Source organism: Drosophila ananassae, chromosome 3R, assembly GCF_017639315.1.
Source record: "Drosophila ananassae strain 14024-0371.13 chromosome 3R, ASM1763931v2, whole genome shotgun sequence".
Lineage (NCBI taxonomy): Eukaryota > Metazoa > Arthropoda > Insecta > Diptera > Drosophilidae > Drosophila > Drosophila ananassae.
In genome coordinates this window covers 14,745,540-14,759,458 of record NC_057930.1, presented here as the reverse complement: position 1 = coordinate 14,759,458, position 13,919 = coordinate 14,745,540, and the positions used below count along the sequence as shown (strand labels likewise).

Below are 13,919 nucleotides of genomic sequence, written 5' to 3'. Positions count from 1 at the left end.
CAGCGAACTTTCGGAAGCAACCCACAGCAGCGACCCCAATCTGAAATGGTTCAGATTAGATAAAATGATTAAACAACGACGAGTAAGGGAAAAAGAACGCGCCTCTCGTACGATTCAATTGGCACCAGCAGTATCAGCAGCATCCGCGTCCATTGCAGCCGTCCAGCACTAGAACAAATAGCCTACTATATAGTAACTATATAGTAAATGAAATACATATAGGGACGTCACCGCCGATAAACACATCAGTGTTCATCGCTGCCTTCCCATTTGAGAGTGCACCAGAGCCCGTTCGCCGGAAAGTCTGTGTAAATTCACGGCAAACAAATTATAAAAATAGATAAAAAATTTAGCATCGGAAAAGTAGTTGCCGAATATTCGAAGCATTGGCCGGACGGAGCTTTTCTGGTCCCGCATCGTCGTCGTCCCAGTGTCGTCATCGATGGAGCGGGCGTGAGCAGTGGCGGAAAGCGAATTAAATTGGATTCTTTTTCAATTCTTTTATTATTTTCGAGCGCGAGCGTTTAGTCGAATTTTGTCCGAAGCTGCGTGCGGGCGTGGGTCTCTAAAGACTAAACAAACTTTATATAATTACCGATCTTGATCCGAGAGAATATAGTTCGCTAGAGTTTCGCACAATTTTTGCCAAAAAGGTAAACCCCAAATTGTAAAAATAAATATTTTATTCGCGTGAAACTAAGAGTGATGTTTCGAATCTTCGCCATATGGATATTATTCTACGAATTTCGAAAAACAAACTATTGTTGTGGATGATGCCACTTGGAAAACGATTCTGTGACCTCATACGCTTCAATGAAAATCCAGTGCGGATTCAACATATGCCATTCTGCCACGTCCGTCTGCTGCAGCCTAATCTTTAAAAATATAGGAAAAATCTCAATACTTTTGACAAACTCATGATGTAGTTAATTTCGAACAGAACAACAAAAAAATTGGCACACCAAAAATAAACAATAAACATGTAGCAATAGGGGCATTGCTATTGCTACTTTATAGGCATGTTGGTGTAGGCGGTCGCCACCACCAGGCAATGACGGTTCTTGCGATTTTAAAGCGGAAAATGGTTTTTCGTTTCGTATAGTTTTTATTTTCCAGCACTTGGGGGGTGTGGGGCCAGCATTTTGTTTGTTGATGTGGCAATTAAGTGCGCAAGTGTGCGCGGCGCGGCGCGTCGCATTCAAATCGGCATGCACTATAGCCCGGAATCCGCAAACTACATATATAAAAATGGGGGGGGAGTGCCACCCCCAAAAACGGAGACGGCAACCGAAATTCGCGCAAAATTAAAAGTTGCCGCAAATATATAGCTATAGCACTGTCACAAAGTTTTCCGCCTCGGCGTTTCCGCTTTGTTTACTTGCCGAAAATAGTGTCAAGTTTGGCCCACTGAGCGCTCTCTTGTTCACTTTATTTGTTCAAGGCGTTTTCTATTGTGTTTTTGGGGTGTGTGTTTGCGTTTGCGTTTTGGCCTGGCCAAATGAAATGGAAGACAAATTACGTTTTCATTACAAAATGCACTTCAAGGGCCAAGGTGAATTTAAATAGAATTTAATGTACATATCTCATGGCTATTATTTAATATTATATTTTGGCTTTCGTTTGAGGCACTTTAGTCGGAGGCATATGGCCAGGTTTATATTGTTGGTCGTAAATCGGCAACTCACATGTGTTTTGCATTAAGCCGAAGGGCGATTTTATGCTAAGCAAGTGCTTTTTGATGGACTGAACCATGTGGAAACTATAGGATCACACCTTCAAAATCTGGAGGCTAATTTTGACACATTTTCTAAATTAGATGTTTTCTAACAATAAATTAAATGTGTCTGGAGGTGATAAGCTTTTAAATTTTTCCTTGGTTTAAAACTATAAAAAAGGCTATCCTTTAAAGCAACCATATCTCAATACTCAACAGGATTCAATAAGAACATCTCTGGCCAACAAAGTCCAGAATGAGTGAAGTCCCGAACTCAACTATCCCCGCCCATGACACCAAAATTGGGGCAGAGATCTTTCACAGCATTTCCAGTAGCTTTGCTGACCAGAATGTGGTGATATCCCCACTCCTGCTGGAAGCCACTCTGGCCCTCCTCTACCTGGGATCCGATGGAGCCACCGCTGAGGAACTACAGAAGCTGTTGCGACTGAAGCAACGATTCCCCAGCAACGCCAAAATGGCCAATTTCTTTGCCTCCGAACTGTCCAACATCACAGGAGATCCCGATACTAGAATTCATCTCCGAAATCACTTACTAATACAGCCGACTTCTGGTGCGGGATCAGGCATAGCTGAGGACTTCCAAAAGATTGCTCAGACATATTTCCACGCCACAGCGGAGAGCATCGATCTGGAGCAGCCGGAGAAGCTACGACGCCACATCAGCGAAAAGATTCTATCCGCCGTGGGAGGTGGCAGTTGGCAAGAAATTCAGGTGGAGGGCAGTTCTCTGGCCAAAATCCTGCTCCTGCTGGCTGCCAATCTCCAGAGCAAGTGGTTTCTTCCTTTTAGTGCCTACAGAACGGGTCTGTACGACTTCCACAGCGGCAGTCATCCGGAGCAGGCCAAGTCAGTGGCCATGCTCTTCGACGACGACATGTTCGTGAAGTTCGCCGAGCTCCGGGATCTGAATGCCCGCGCCATCGAACTGCCCTACGAACACACCGAGGAGCTGTCCATGTTGCTCATCCTGCCCAATCAGCGTGATGGCCTGCCGGAGCTGGAGAAGCAGCTGCGTAGCCAGGACCTGGGTGAACTGCAGCAGCGGATGCAAATGGAGGGCGTGCAAGTTCTGCTGCCCAAATTCAGCATCGATTTCGAGTGCAGTCTCCGCCAGCCATTGAAGCAGGTCAGTGAAAGTGAAGGAGTACTTTTTTAATGCATTTATTTCTTTAAAAAAAAAATGTTTTTCTTTACAGTTGGGCTTTGAGCAGATTTTTTCGGCTTCGGCGGACTTTAAACATTTGCATCCAACTGGCAGCCTGCCAGTGGCGGATGTTCTCCAAAAGCTGCGCATAAATTTAAACGAGTCTGGCTCCGGATCTGAACACCCCCGAGTGGCAGCAGGTATTCCAATCCTCTCGCATCCTTTAAACAAATAAAAACATCGGGATTCCTTTCAGAATACAAACCCATTGTGATCAGCAATTCCTCCCGCCAGAAATTCTTTCGAGCCGACCATCCATTCTTCTTTGCCATTCGCAGCGAGAATGTGACCTACTTGATGGGTCATGTGGTGGGATTTTAAATAAATCCTGGAAAACATCCTCGAATGCTCACTGGGCAGAAAGGCTTCTGTAATATTTCGAAATGTATCATAAAAATAAGTAATTTATAATTCATACGTAATAAACATGTGAAGATTGGATTTTTCCTAAGTACTTTATGCGGCTTTGGCAGATAATCATTTTATCATCAGAGCCATCTTTACAATAAATTGATGTCCGCAGGCGAGGGTGATTTGCCTGGGTCCTTTGGTCCTTTGTCCTGATTGACAGATGAAAAAAACATCCTCAAATGCCCACACAATTGAATGGAAATCCGATTTAGGAGGAATTATGTCCCAGAAACCATTAAATGACACATTTTTCATTGATTTTCTAACAAGAGTCTTGAGTTTATTTAAAGATATATCTGTATAATATATTTATTTTGTTCTAGAAATAGTCCTGTTATGTTTGTAAGTTTTACAATTATTGTATTTTTAATTTTTTATTTTTTTTCTTGAATTTGTTCTTAATGGGGCTTAATTTTGGTTTATCTCTAGGAAACTTTAAAGAGAATCAAAAACGTTTGTCACACCCTTGCGGTGTTCTCGCTCTTTAATTTTTGTGTTCTGCATATAATATAGGCTTTTTGTAAATCTAGCTAAAAAGTTACCTTTAGTTTAAATTCTTTCATTTTGTTTACAAATATGCAATGACATAAATTTTAAATTGTATTTTTAATTTAAATATATATGGTTTTAGGAGTGATTCTTGTCCCAAACACGTTTAACATTAAGGGAAACTTAAACATTAAATAAAGACTGTACTGAACTCAGTTATTAGTTGGATTTAATATCTAATGCATATGAATATTCACAGAGTTTCCTACTGTAGGTTTTTCCTTTTGTTTTCTTCTATTTTTGATTTACATTTATTTACAGGTCCTAACAAGTAAAGAAGCCTCTTAAATGCATCTTAGTGTGGGCCAATGAACTTCAGCCTGAATGCTATTGCTATTGTTTCTGCTGACCACCTTCCTCGCTTCCTCCGGAAGGTCCTTGCGGCGGCACTCCTCCTGCTCCGCCTCCTTCTGCGGAATCCGACCTGTTCAGCAAGTAGTCCAGATCGAGGGTGATGCGATCCAGGGTCGCATCGTTGCCACCGACCCCTCCTCCACTTTGGGTGGCTGTGGGTGTGGCAGCGGTTGTGGTCGCCGTGCTGGTAACCGTGGATGTGGAGACTACAGCCGCCACCATGGTGGGCAGCAAGGGGTCGAATGTTGTGCGAGAGGTGGGCTCCAGGATGGTCACACGCTTCTGCGTTTTGGGGGTTTGCGTCGGCAAGGACATCGGGGGTAGCGTCGATGTGCCCCCGCCGCTCAAGTTGCCGCTTATGGTGGGAGGCGGCGGCATGCTCAGGATTAGGGGGCTGGGCACAAAGTCCACGTAGGGATTATGCTGCAGGGGAACGTAATGAGAAGTAGTGGCGGCAGTTGGCATCATCGCACTGGTGTGGATTCCAATTATACTATCTGAGAGGGACACAGAGAAAGAGAGGGAATGTATCAGACACAGGATCATTATTAATTCACGCTCATTTCCCTGCATCCTGTGTGCTTCTATTTATATGTAAATATATTGATTTTCCCAGGACTTAGAGGGAGATATATCTTAATTTAGGATTTACAAAAACGTGTTTAAATTTTATAATTTACCACTAATTTTAAATCCTTAATCTTGAAATTTTAAAGTATTTTCCACTGGGTTACATACCTGCTGCCACGCCCTGAAGAATATCGAGTGTCTCAACGCCCACAAACTCTCCACATGGTCCCGTACGGTAATGTGTCGGCTGCTGATGCAGCGTCCTTCTGCCCAAGCTTCCTGTGAGCCCCCCCACGCCCATGCCCATGCCAACGCCCATTCCCATGCCCATGGTGTATGCATCGTAAGCAGTTCCTCCGCCCAATATGGCACAGCAACGGGTGTCCGGCGAGGGGGCCACGGAGAGGGGCATAGTCTGATGATGGTCGCCAAGGAAGGTCTCCGCCGCAGCAGCCGCCTCTGCCACCGTCGCCGCCTGACAACGCGGCGCCGTGGAGATGATTGTCAGCGGCAACTGAACCCCGGACACCGGTGCTCCGGACAGCTCGAGGCCCACCTTCGCTTGGAGGGGCGGGGCACCGGCTGCGGACGAGGACAAGGATCCGGCTGTTACCGAGGGCGAGTGTCCTGCATTTGACATTGACAACGTGATGCCACAGTCGTTCTCCTTCTCCTTGTCGTGATTGGTGTAGACTGGAAAGAGGAAAAGGATTCAGGATTAGGATTAGAATAGCCCAGAGTCTCGGGGTCTCCGTACAGCTAAGTGGACTGTTGACGTTGGCCGTCGTCGTCGTCGTGGTGGTGGTGCAGTAGTTCTCGTCCAGGCTGCTCCGGCTCGTGGTGAACTTGGCCTGCTTGAGGGAGCTGTTCTGGCTGCTCCCGTTGCTCCCGAGGAACGGTGGACCGCGCAGCTGGCTCTCCGCCTTGATGACAAAACAGAAGAGGATGGCCGAGCCCTGTGGAAGATGTAGAGCAGAGGATGGTGTGATTGAGTCATTGTCATGATTAAGGCATAAACTGCCAACCCAGCTGACCCTGTCGACCCTAATAAAATTCTTATGTCAACCGGAGCATGGGTCAAGTGTTCGATTGAGCCATTAAGTCGGATGAAGCCGGCCCCTTTTCGATTTTGGAGCAGGTGATGGCCCCTAAGTTCCGCCGACATGAAATCAAGCCAAGCGATTTGGAAATTAAATGCACGACCGAGACGAGGCCATAAATTGATGCCAAACTATATGGGCCATATATGGGCCAGGGCACTTATGTCCGGTTTTCATGAGCGGAATTTATGGGTGGCATGCCTTGGATTCCAGGCATGGATTTTCGAACCGAATTAATTGCAAAATTAGCGTCAAGTCTTAAGCTCTGTTGTATCAGTTGTATTGATACGCAGATATGCAGAGAGAACAATATTATTTAGAGAAATATGATTAAAGGTCTTCTAGATTCTGTAGCGTGAATCTTGTCACGGTTGCCATCAGTTCTATATATTCTATTCAATGTTCTACTTAATCTGCAGATATTGGCAAGTATCTTTAGTAGAACATTTTTCTTCAGTGTATCACCTATCTTGGCCATTGTTTAAATAATTAAACAGCACACCAGACGAGGCTCGGCCCACGCCCACAATCAAAGTGATTTTGGCGCACATTAATAGTCCCGGTAGTCCGGGTCCGGGTGGAGAATCCTGTAGAAATGAGAGGGCTGTAGACATTGCGGTTTGGATTAAGGGGGGCCGGTAGGCGTTCGGATCGACCTAATTTGTTTGTGTTTGTGTTTGAATTTAAATGTGCCGTGTATACGCATTACGTATACGCCAAGGTGTACGCCGGCTTCCCACATCAAAGTGTGTGCGTGTAATTATGTGATTAGTTTTGCAAGGATACCCCCATACACCCTCTTCACCCCAAGCCCCCGACCAGGGAGATAATTGTTTATTTAATTGGATTGAGCTGATTGCAATGAGATAGGGTCCATCCCGCCATATACAGACTCCTTTTCGCCGCACTAATGGAGGGAAAAAATGGAACCAGGTGCCCAGGTTAAGTTGAGGGCACTTACATACTTTATTTGCGAAGGAAATCAGCGAAGAGCTGAATAAAAAGCAAACAATCACTGTTCCTGGAAGTGGTAACCAAAGTCGAGTGAAAAGCAAACACAAAAAGGCTTCTTCGAGCTCTTTGATCAGTCACTTAATGCAGTCACTGTCGCTTTCTTTTCACTTTCACTCTCACTCCCCAAACCGCCCATATTCCGCCGTTTGCATGCATAATTTCATCCTCGTCAGGTGTAAAAATATGCAGGCTCTACACTTTGATGAAATATGCAACTTAAATAAGGCGGCGTTGGCGGAAATAAAAACGAAATGCGATTTGCATAATCCGGCCAGCCCCCTCCAGCCCACTTAAGCTAATAGTTTCCGCCAACGCTGCTCCGGACAATTGAAGCATCAAATGGGATTGGAGCCGGAATCGAACGTATTCCCATCCGGATATATATTTTATTGTTGTGCTTAATTGAATGGTGATTGGCAGGTCCACCTGTGATTCAACTGGATAGACGATACTCACCAATATTATGCACGATATGCCAAACGGATATGCCCACAAAGTATCCAGCGATGAATTAACATAAACGATGAAGAATCCGTCGCTCAGCAGCTTGGCCAGGAGCAGGACACCAGCTCGGTAGAGCAATCCAAATCTGTGGTCGAAACAAAGAGGACACAAAGTGAAAAGGATGACTTTGGCGATTGTTTTGTTTCGTTTTTGGGGTTTATTTTTCGGATTAGCACAGACAAGAAAATGGAAATTCTTTTGCCACCAAGGAGCGGGGAAAAAAAGTATGGTGTAGAGTCATTAAAATCCGAGTATTTCCTTTCTGCTCTTATCTTGGGGGCCGTTTCCATTTTCCTCCGTTTAAGCCAACCCTCGAGCCTCGAGCCGTTAAGAACTTACCGCCGGCGCAAAGCCAGATTGAATTTATCCAACGGATGCGTATGCACATTGCGATTCTTGTGCCACAACCACAAAAGTTTCTTCATTAAAATGGCAAACAGGGCAAAGAAGAGCAGGATAAAGAGCAAATCGATGCAGACGAACAGGACGAAGCTCAAAGAAGGCGACATGGCTGTTGATGGCCCTCCTCCGATTCTGTTCAAGTCACTCAAGCCGGAAGTTAGAGGCGCAGCCATCGCTGAAACTGAAACGGAAGTGGATGTGGAAGAAAAAGTGGAGCTGGAGGAGGAGGTGCCACTACCACTGCTCCAAGTTGCTCCTGGCAACTGCTTCTCCTGCGACCAAAAGCTGTCACTGCTCCCGCCACTGATTGATGACGTTGATGTGGACGCCGCATCGAAGGATGTCTCCGTGGGAGGTGGGGCTGTTCCATTTCCCATCTCGAGCAGTAAATTATCGCCATTGAGCAGCGAGTGCGTTGAATAGAAGACGCCATCGAACTCGCCGGCCTCCGCATCCGTTCTGCCATCGGTAGAGATCTCCACTCCCTCATCGCCACCGTCGCCGGTGGCGAGGACCTCCAGCCACCAGTGGCGTGGCCACTTGCCGATGATGCTGCAGATTAGTGGGGCGGCCACCGCGAAGAGCAGGGGCAGCAGCCAGCTGATGCCGATGGCGCCGCGGATGCCCGCCGATCCGGTTGGCAGGGCGGATGGCTTGCAGGATGGTTTGGAGGAGGAACCGCTGGATGGTGGTGGGCGGCGCTGGTGGTGCCCCGAGGACGAGCTGGGCGACTGAGCCCGTATCTGTGTGATATTGCTAAGACTCTCGAGCTCGCGGTCACGTTCCCTCTCCCGCTCCTGTTGGCGCTTCTTCGTGGGCGTCTCCGGCTGGATGTCAATTTGCAGATACTTCTTCGGCACCAGCTCCGTGTGGATGGCCAAGGCAATCGCAATCAGGGTCGAGATGCCCAGCAACAGCAGCGACGCCAGGGAGCTGCTAATGATGGCGTGCCAGTTCTGGAAAGAGGAAATTATGAACGGCTGTTAATAAGGAAATGGAGTGGCGTAGGACTCGTCCAGGAGGAGTGCTTTGACGGGTCGCCTGCAACATCGTTATTTTTAATTAAATATAAAAAGTTGTCATCGTGCCGCATCAGCAGTAGCACCAGTAGCAACAGCAGCATCACCATAGCCACTAAAACGAGCCATTTCGAAGGATTTTTTTTGGCGCATCCTTAATGGTGACATTTTGTCATAAATTTTTTATTACACCGGACATTTGTTGTTAAAAAGTTGTAAACAATTTGCGCAACATAATAATATTTCTTAATATATTTATTTTTTATTGCAAATTAGAGGTCTTCCAGAGGTCTTAATTTCATTGGAAAAATCTTAAATTATTGACAAAGGAGAGTTCATCCATCATGCTGGCGGGAGAAACAAGTAGGAGTGTGAGGGAAACATTTTGTCAACTTTTTAATTTTCAATTTAACAATACTCCTCGAATTACATATCCCACACGAAAAAATTATGAGTTAAGTGCGCTTAAAAGCTTTCGCCTTTCACATGTTCAGCTGCAGTGACACGGCTCGACCCGGCCTGCCTTGAGGGCGTGGGCCCACGAGTCGTATGCGTAATTTATGTTTTCTTATTTATTTATTGTTTTTTTTCTCATTCTTTTTTTTTGTTTTTGCTGTCGCGCTGAAATTGTATTTTATTTATGCACGAAAATATATGCAATAAGTAAAATGAATATTTTAATTGTATTTATTGTGGCATTGCGTGGGCGTGGTCTGGTTGCTGCGGTTGACGGCCGTCGCCGATGGCAGAAGCTTCTTGCTCCTGGCCCGAGATCCTGGCCCTGCTCCTGATACGACTCCTGATGCTGCTGATGCTCTGACACGTGTTCCAAGCCATTAAATTTGCATGTGTCGTGTTGGTTGTTGGTAGTTGTGTGTTTTGTGTGTGTGTTCAGTGCGGTGCTTTTTAATAAAGTTGCCCTGCCCGCGTGTGTGCGCAATTAATGTGCAATAATAATAATAATAACAACAATAAGGACAATAAGTTTGTGTGTCGCGTTATGTTATTAAGACAAAGTTTCCCTTTGGCGGAATATTTATTATATTTTTTTGCTGGCGAGGAACGTCAGTGAAATGCGCATTGTGCAACTCATCCGTTTTCTCGCAGGACTTACGTAAGCTGCTCATTAAGCCTCTTTGGCCAGGAGCAGTGCGTGCACATTGTGCTCAGCATTCCCCAAGACCAGAGGCTAGGAGCTAGCTTATTTTATTGTCCATGACAAGGAACGTGGCTCTCGTGTCGCCACAGCAAGCCGTGTGTTTGGCCGTCCCCTCTAGCTCAAACGTTCATTATTCAAAAATTCCTCCATTGCAGTCCTTTGAGACGAGGCCCGTATTGCGTGAGGCCAAAATGTCGATGCAGATAGTGGAGCAGGCTCTTTCCCCTGGAAAGGATATACGGACGCGTGTGTGCGGACGGAATCTTTGTGACGAGGCGGCTGTCGTCATCCTCGTTTGCCTTTGTCAGCTTTTCAAGGATACCGTTGAGTCCCGAATCGCCGCAGATGATGCACTGAGAAAAAGTGCTTGACATATTTAAGCCACTGTCTTATTCTTCTCAACTTTAGATTCTTTTCTTTTGCAACTTAAAAACCTGTTTTGTTTCTAGTTCCTATTTTCTAAATTATATCTTATTCATGTTAAGTTGCATTTTATTTTCAGTGCCTTTGTATTTCCCATTTATCCTGGCTTCAACCGTTCCATATTGCATCCTCGCATCCTTTGCCATATCCTTATCTGGCCATGGTTGCGTCTTTGGCGTGCCTCCTCTGTTGTACACAAGGTTTTATTTGTTTTTCATTCATTTATTGAGCCGATCTCTCCGCTGCGGACCAGTTTATTACTAATTCAAAAATGTTATTTCTTGTTAGAGCTTTGCAGTTCCTTTTTTTGTCTTGTTTTTAATGCCGAGAGTTTCACGACCTCAAGGGATTAGACAGCAACTCGCTTATGCTGTTGATTTTTTTCATCTCATTTTACGTTTATAATTTAGACGGCTTGTGGCTGCTTTGGGGACTTCCACGGAGTCATGGCCAATAGGATTGGACGGGATGGGACGGGACAGGACGGTCTGCATATAAAATTGTATCCCTTCAACGCGCTCGGGCTAGCGCCGTCTTCCCATTAACATTTTCCCACTTCAAACGTCTGAGAATGTGCGTTTATAAATATTAATTTCGATTCCAGTTTGCTCCTTGAGGCCTCCCAGGCCCCGGCCCACACCTGGCCTGCTTCTGTTCCTCCTCCTTCTCCTTGGAGTCGTCGTGCATTGTTGACTTTTAATTTCCTTCCATGGAGGACCACGCCAACAGGTTAGGGAATTGTTTTCCATGAATTTTCCGTTTGGCTGCCACGAAAACTAAATGTAAATTATTTGCTTTGTTGTGCGAGTCGTGCCCTCCTCCCACCATCAGGACCTCCTTTAGATTCCGGCGGGTACAGGATTCTTGGTTTGGTAACGACTTGCAGACGACACGCTAATTTGTTTTGATGATGATTACAGATTTTTCCCTGGCCGTGATTATTATTTGAGAAGTCCTGAGAACCGCCGTAGGAATTGGTTGGCAATTGCCGACAGAACAGACAACAGACCACAAATAATTACAACTTAAGGGTTTTTCGGGCCAACTAGTTTAAGCCAATGGGATTTCTTTTTTGGCCTTTAAAGGATGGGGGGGTCTGTGATCTGGAAAACTCATTTGGATTTCGATGGCATGGCGCCTTCATTCTCGTTTCTGTTCCCGTTCCCGTACCCGTTCTCGTTTTGTATTTTATTTTATGCAACACATTTTGTTATTACTTTTTCGCCGCCTTCTCTGGAGCTTCTCTGGAGAAGCCCTCCTGGTTGTGTGTTTGGTTTTGGTTTTCGGGTTGCTTTGCTTTCGGCTTGGCTTTCCATTCCCTCGTTTTGCTTGTTTATTTATTTTGGCGTAATTAAATTTCACGCTTTGGTTCCTTTTTCTCCAGTTTCCGTATACCCACCGAATGCCTTTCCTCAAAGGCTTTGTTTTTAAAGAGTCGCCCAGGACGCCGAAACTCCCGACAACTGCATTAAAGTGCGCGTTGCACTTTGCAGTATTCACTTTGTAGTGATGGCTGCGAGAAAATGGAATAGTATACTTACCACTGGAAGCATCTTCATGAAGCCTAGCAAGTAAATGAGCATCACACTCGACGTGGAGATGCAGAACTGCATCTTGAGGAACGTGACGGCGCACTTGCGATTGCACCAAATAGGCACCAGGATGAGGAGTGCGGATCCGCACTGGAGGAGGCAGCAGGCGCAGCTGGCGATCACAAAGATGGGACGCTGCGGGGCGTGCGACGGCGTGGCCTGAAAGTGGAATTTGCCCAGAGTCCGAAAACAATTAGCAATTCAAACTAGCCGAGCTACCAAGGATACCAAGGTTTAAGCTGCCCCTCTCTGAGCAGCAAAGGACAAAAATCACTGCTAGCCTTGGCAGGCCGAAGAAAACAGTCGTTGGTAAACAGATCCTAGCAGGGTTGCAAAAACTCTTGATACTCTAATAGTTAATGTCCTTTTTCTAAACTATAAACTGTAAGGAATACCTTAAAATTGCTTTTAAAATTGCAGTTATTTAATCACATAATTTTCTAGCTAAAAAATAAAAATTTCTTTCTATCCGTAGCCATGATAACGAACCCCCCCGGATATATCCTTGGCGTGCATCCCTGAATTAAGGTGTATCCGCTCAGAACTGAATACAGTATGCAGTACATAGAACGAGGACGAGGGCGAGCGAATTTGGAGCAAGTTCATGGCTTCGGAGGCCAAGTTGTTGATTGCAAACAAGGGAAGCGGAAATACGGACTTTGGGGACGTTGCACAAAGAGCCCGGACCGACAACCCACTCCAGGTGAGGTGGCTCCCCAGGTGGAGGCCCCTAAATGGCAGTACCTAAAAGCGCCATAAATCAAAAGGGAGCTTTCCACTTTAGTGCACGTGAATTGCATGAATTGGGCAGTTGAATACCAAAAATGCTGGACACCCAGTGGGCGGCGGAAGGATTAGAGGTTGGCTCAACGGCCTTGGCGACCTTGGTTGATGTCCCATTGGCTTACATTTTGTTGGCGCTTGGTGAGCATGACCACGTAGGTTCCGGACAGCGGGCAGATGCACCGCGTTATGTTCACCATCAGGTGTTTGGTGATGCAGAGGTCCGAGCGCCAGGTGGAGTCGAAGGAGGCCTTGTAGTCGTGCCTGTGCGGATCATAGGCGTTAGTGGGGCGTTAAATGATTGATTTCGACACCAGCTTACCCACAAACGGCCACCCAATCCCCAGATTTTGGGACACTTTCGTGTTGGAATATAATCTCCACATGGCCGGCTTCGAACGGCAAATCGAGGGGTTCGCGAAAGTTGTCATTGGAGCGGTTGGATTGGAAGAGCCAGGTCTGGATGATGCGGGAGGCTAGTACATAGTCCGAGTCCCTGGGATCACTAGAAAGGATTACAAAATAAATGTAGTTAGGCAAGGATTAGAGTAGTTCATTCGCCTCATTACAAATTTTAAACTATTCAGATTTGTGTAATCTGATCTAGCCATTCTGTCTCATCTTTTATTTGTCATAATCAAGATTTGATAACAATTCTGTTAGCATTCCTTTATTCGTCCTCCAGGATATCGCCCTTATTCTCTGCTCTTTGTATTTTTCAGTTTTGTGATGGCAGCTGCATATTTGCATTTTGTTTACAGTCGAGGAATTAGACTCGCTTCTGTGGCATTCCCATTGTTGTTTCTGTTTTGGTGTTGCACTATCTGGGGGCTTCTTCTTTCGAGATGACTGGGATGGTAATACGCTTAAGCCAAGGAAGCCAACTCGGCTGAGAGGACTGAGGGGGTAGAGACAGCAGTTGGCATTACACATATTTGAGGGGCTGGGCAAACATGGCTTGCAAATTATACATCGGTGGCCATAAGCCCGGACTTAGGCGCAGACAAGTTTCTGGAGCATTAAAGCGTGGATTTAAACACGTATCCTTCAGGACAACTGCAGTTGCGTTAATCCTTAACTTACCCCAGTGGAGCCAT

General features: G+C 45.9%; 2 protein-coding genes across 6 annotated transcripts in view; one reads left to right on the top strand and one right to left on the bottom strand.

Annotated features, from left to right (window-relative positions):
* The first annotated feature begins 242 nt into the window (after positions 1 to 242).
* LOC6498547 (serine protease inhibitor 42Dd) lies at positions 243 to 3,401 on the top strand. Its single transcript, XM_001962999.4, has 4 exons — positions 243 to 653; positions 1,934 to 2,864; positions 2,935 to 3,082; positions 3,139 to 3,401. The coding sequence occupies exons 2-4, from the start codon at positions 1,971 to 1,973 to the stop codon at positions 3,261 to 3,263; spliced, it is 1,167 nt and encodes a 388-aa protein (XP_001963035.2). The 5' UTR covers positions 243 to 653; positions 1,934 to 1,970; the 3' UTR covers positions 3,264 to 3,401.
* Positions 3,402 to 3,566: 165 nt separating this feature from the next.
* The window catches only part of LOC6496967, a 107,162-nt gene continuing 96,809 nt past the window's right edge, over positions 3,567 to 13,919 (bottom strand). For 2 of the 5 annotated variants that reach the window (XM_032455292.2, XM_014905972.3), the window contains exons 14-21: positions 13,145 to 13,327; positions 12,948 to 13,086; positions 11,989 to 12,198; positions 7,784 to 8,802; positions 7,397 to 7,529; positions 5,584 to 5,782; positions 4,995 to 5,519; positions 3,581 to 4,753 (exon numbers count right to left, since the gene is read on the bottom strand). In XM_032455292.2, coding sequence (XP_032311183.1) covers positions 4,236 to 4,753; positions 4,995 to 5,519; positions 5,584 to 5,782; positions 7,397 to 7,529; positions 7,784 to 8,802; positions 11,989 to 12,198; positions 12,948 to 13,086; positions 13,145 to 13,327 — 2,926 coding nt within the window. In that variant the 3' untranslated portion in view covers positions 3,581 to 4,235. Of the gene's footprint in view, positions 4,754 to 4,994; positions 5,520 to 5,583; positions 5,783 to 7,396; positions 7,530 to 7,783; positions 8,803 to 11,988; positions 12,199 to 12,947; positions 13,087 to 13,144; positions 13,328 to 13,391; positions 13,721 to 13,919 lie in introns of those variants that run through there. The other 3 variants (XM_032455293.2, XM_032455294.2, XR_006507475.1) reach the window with 3 other exon arrangements.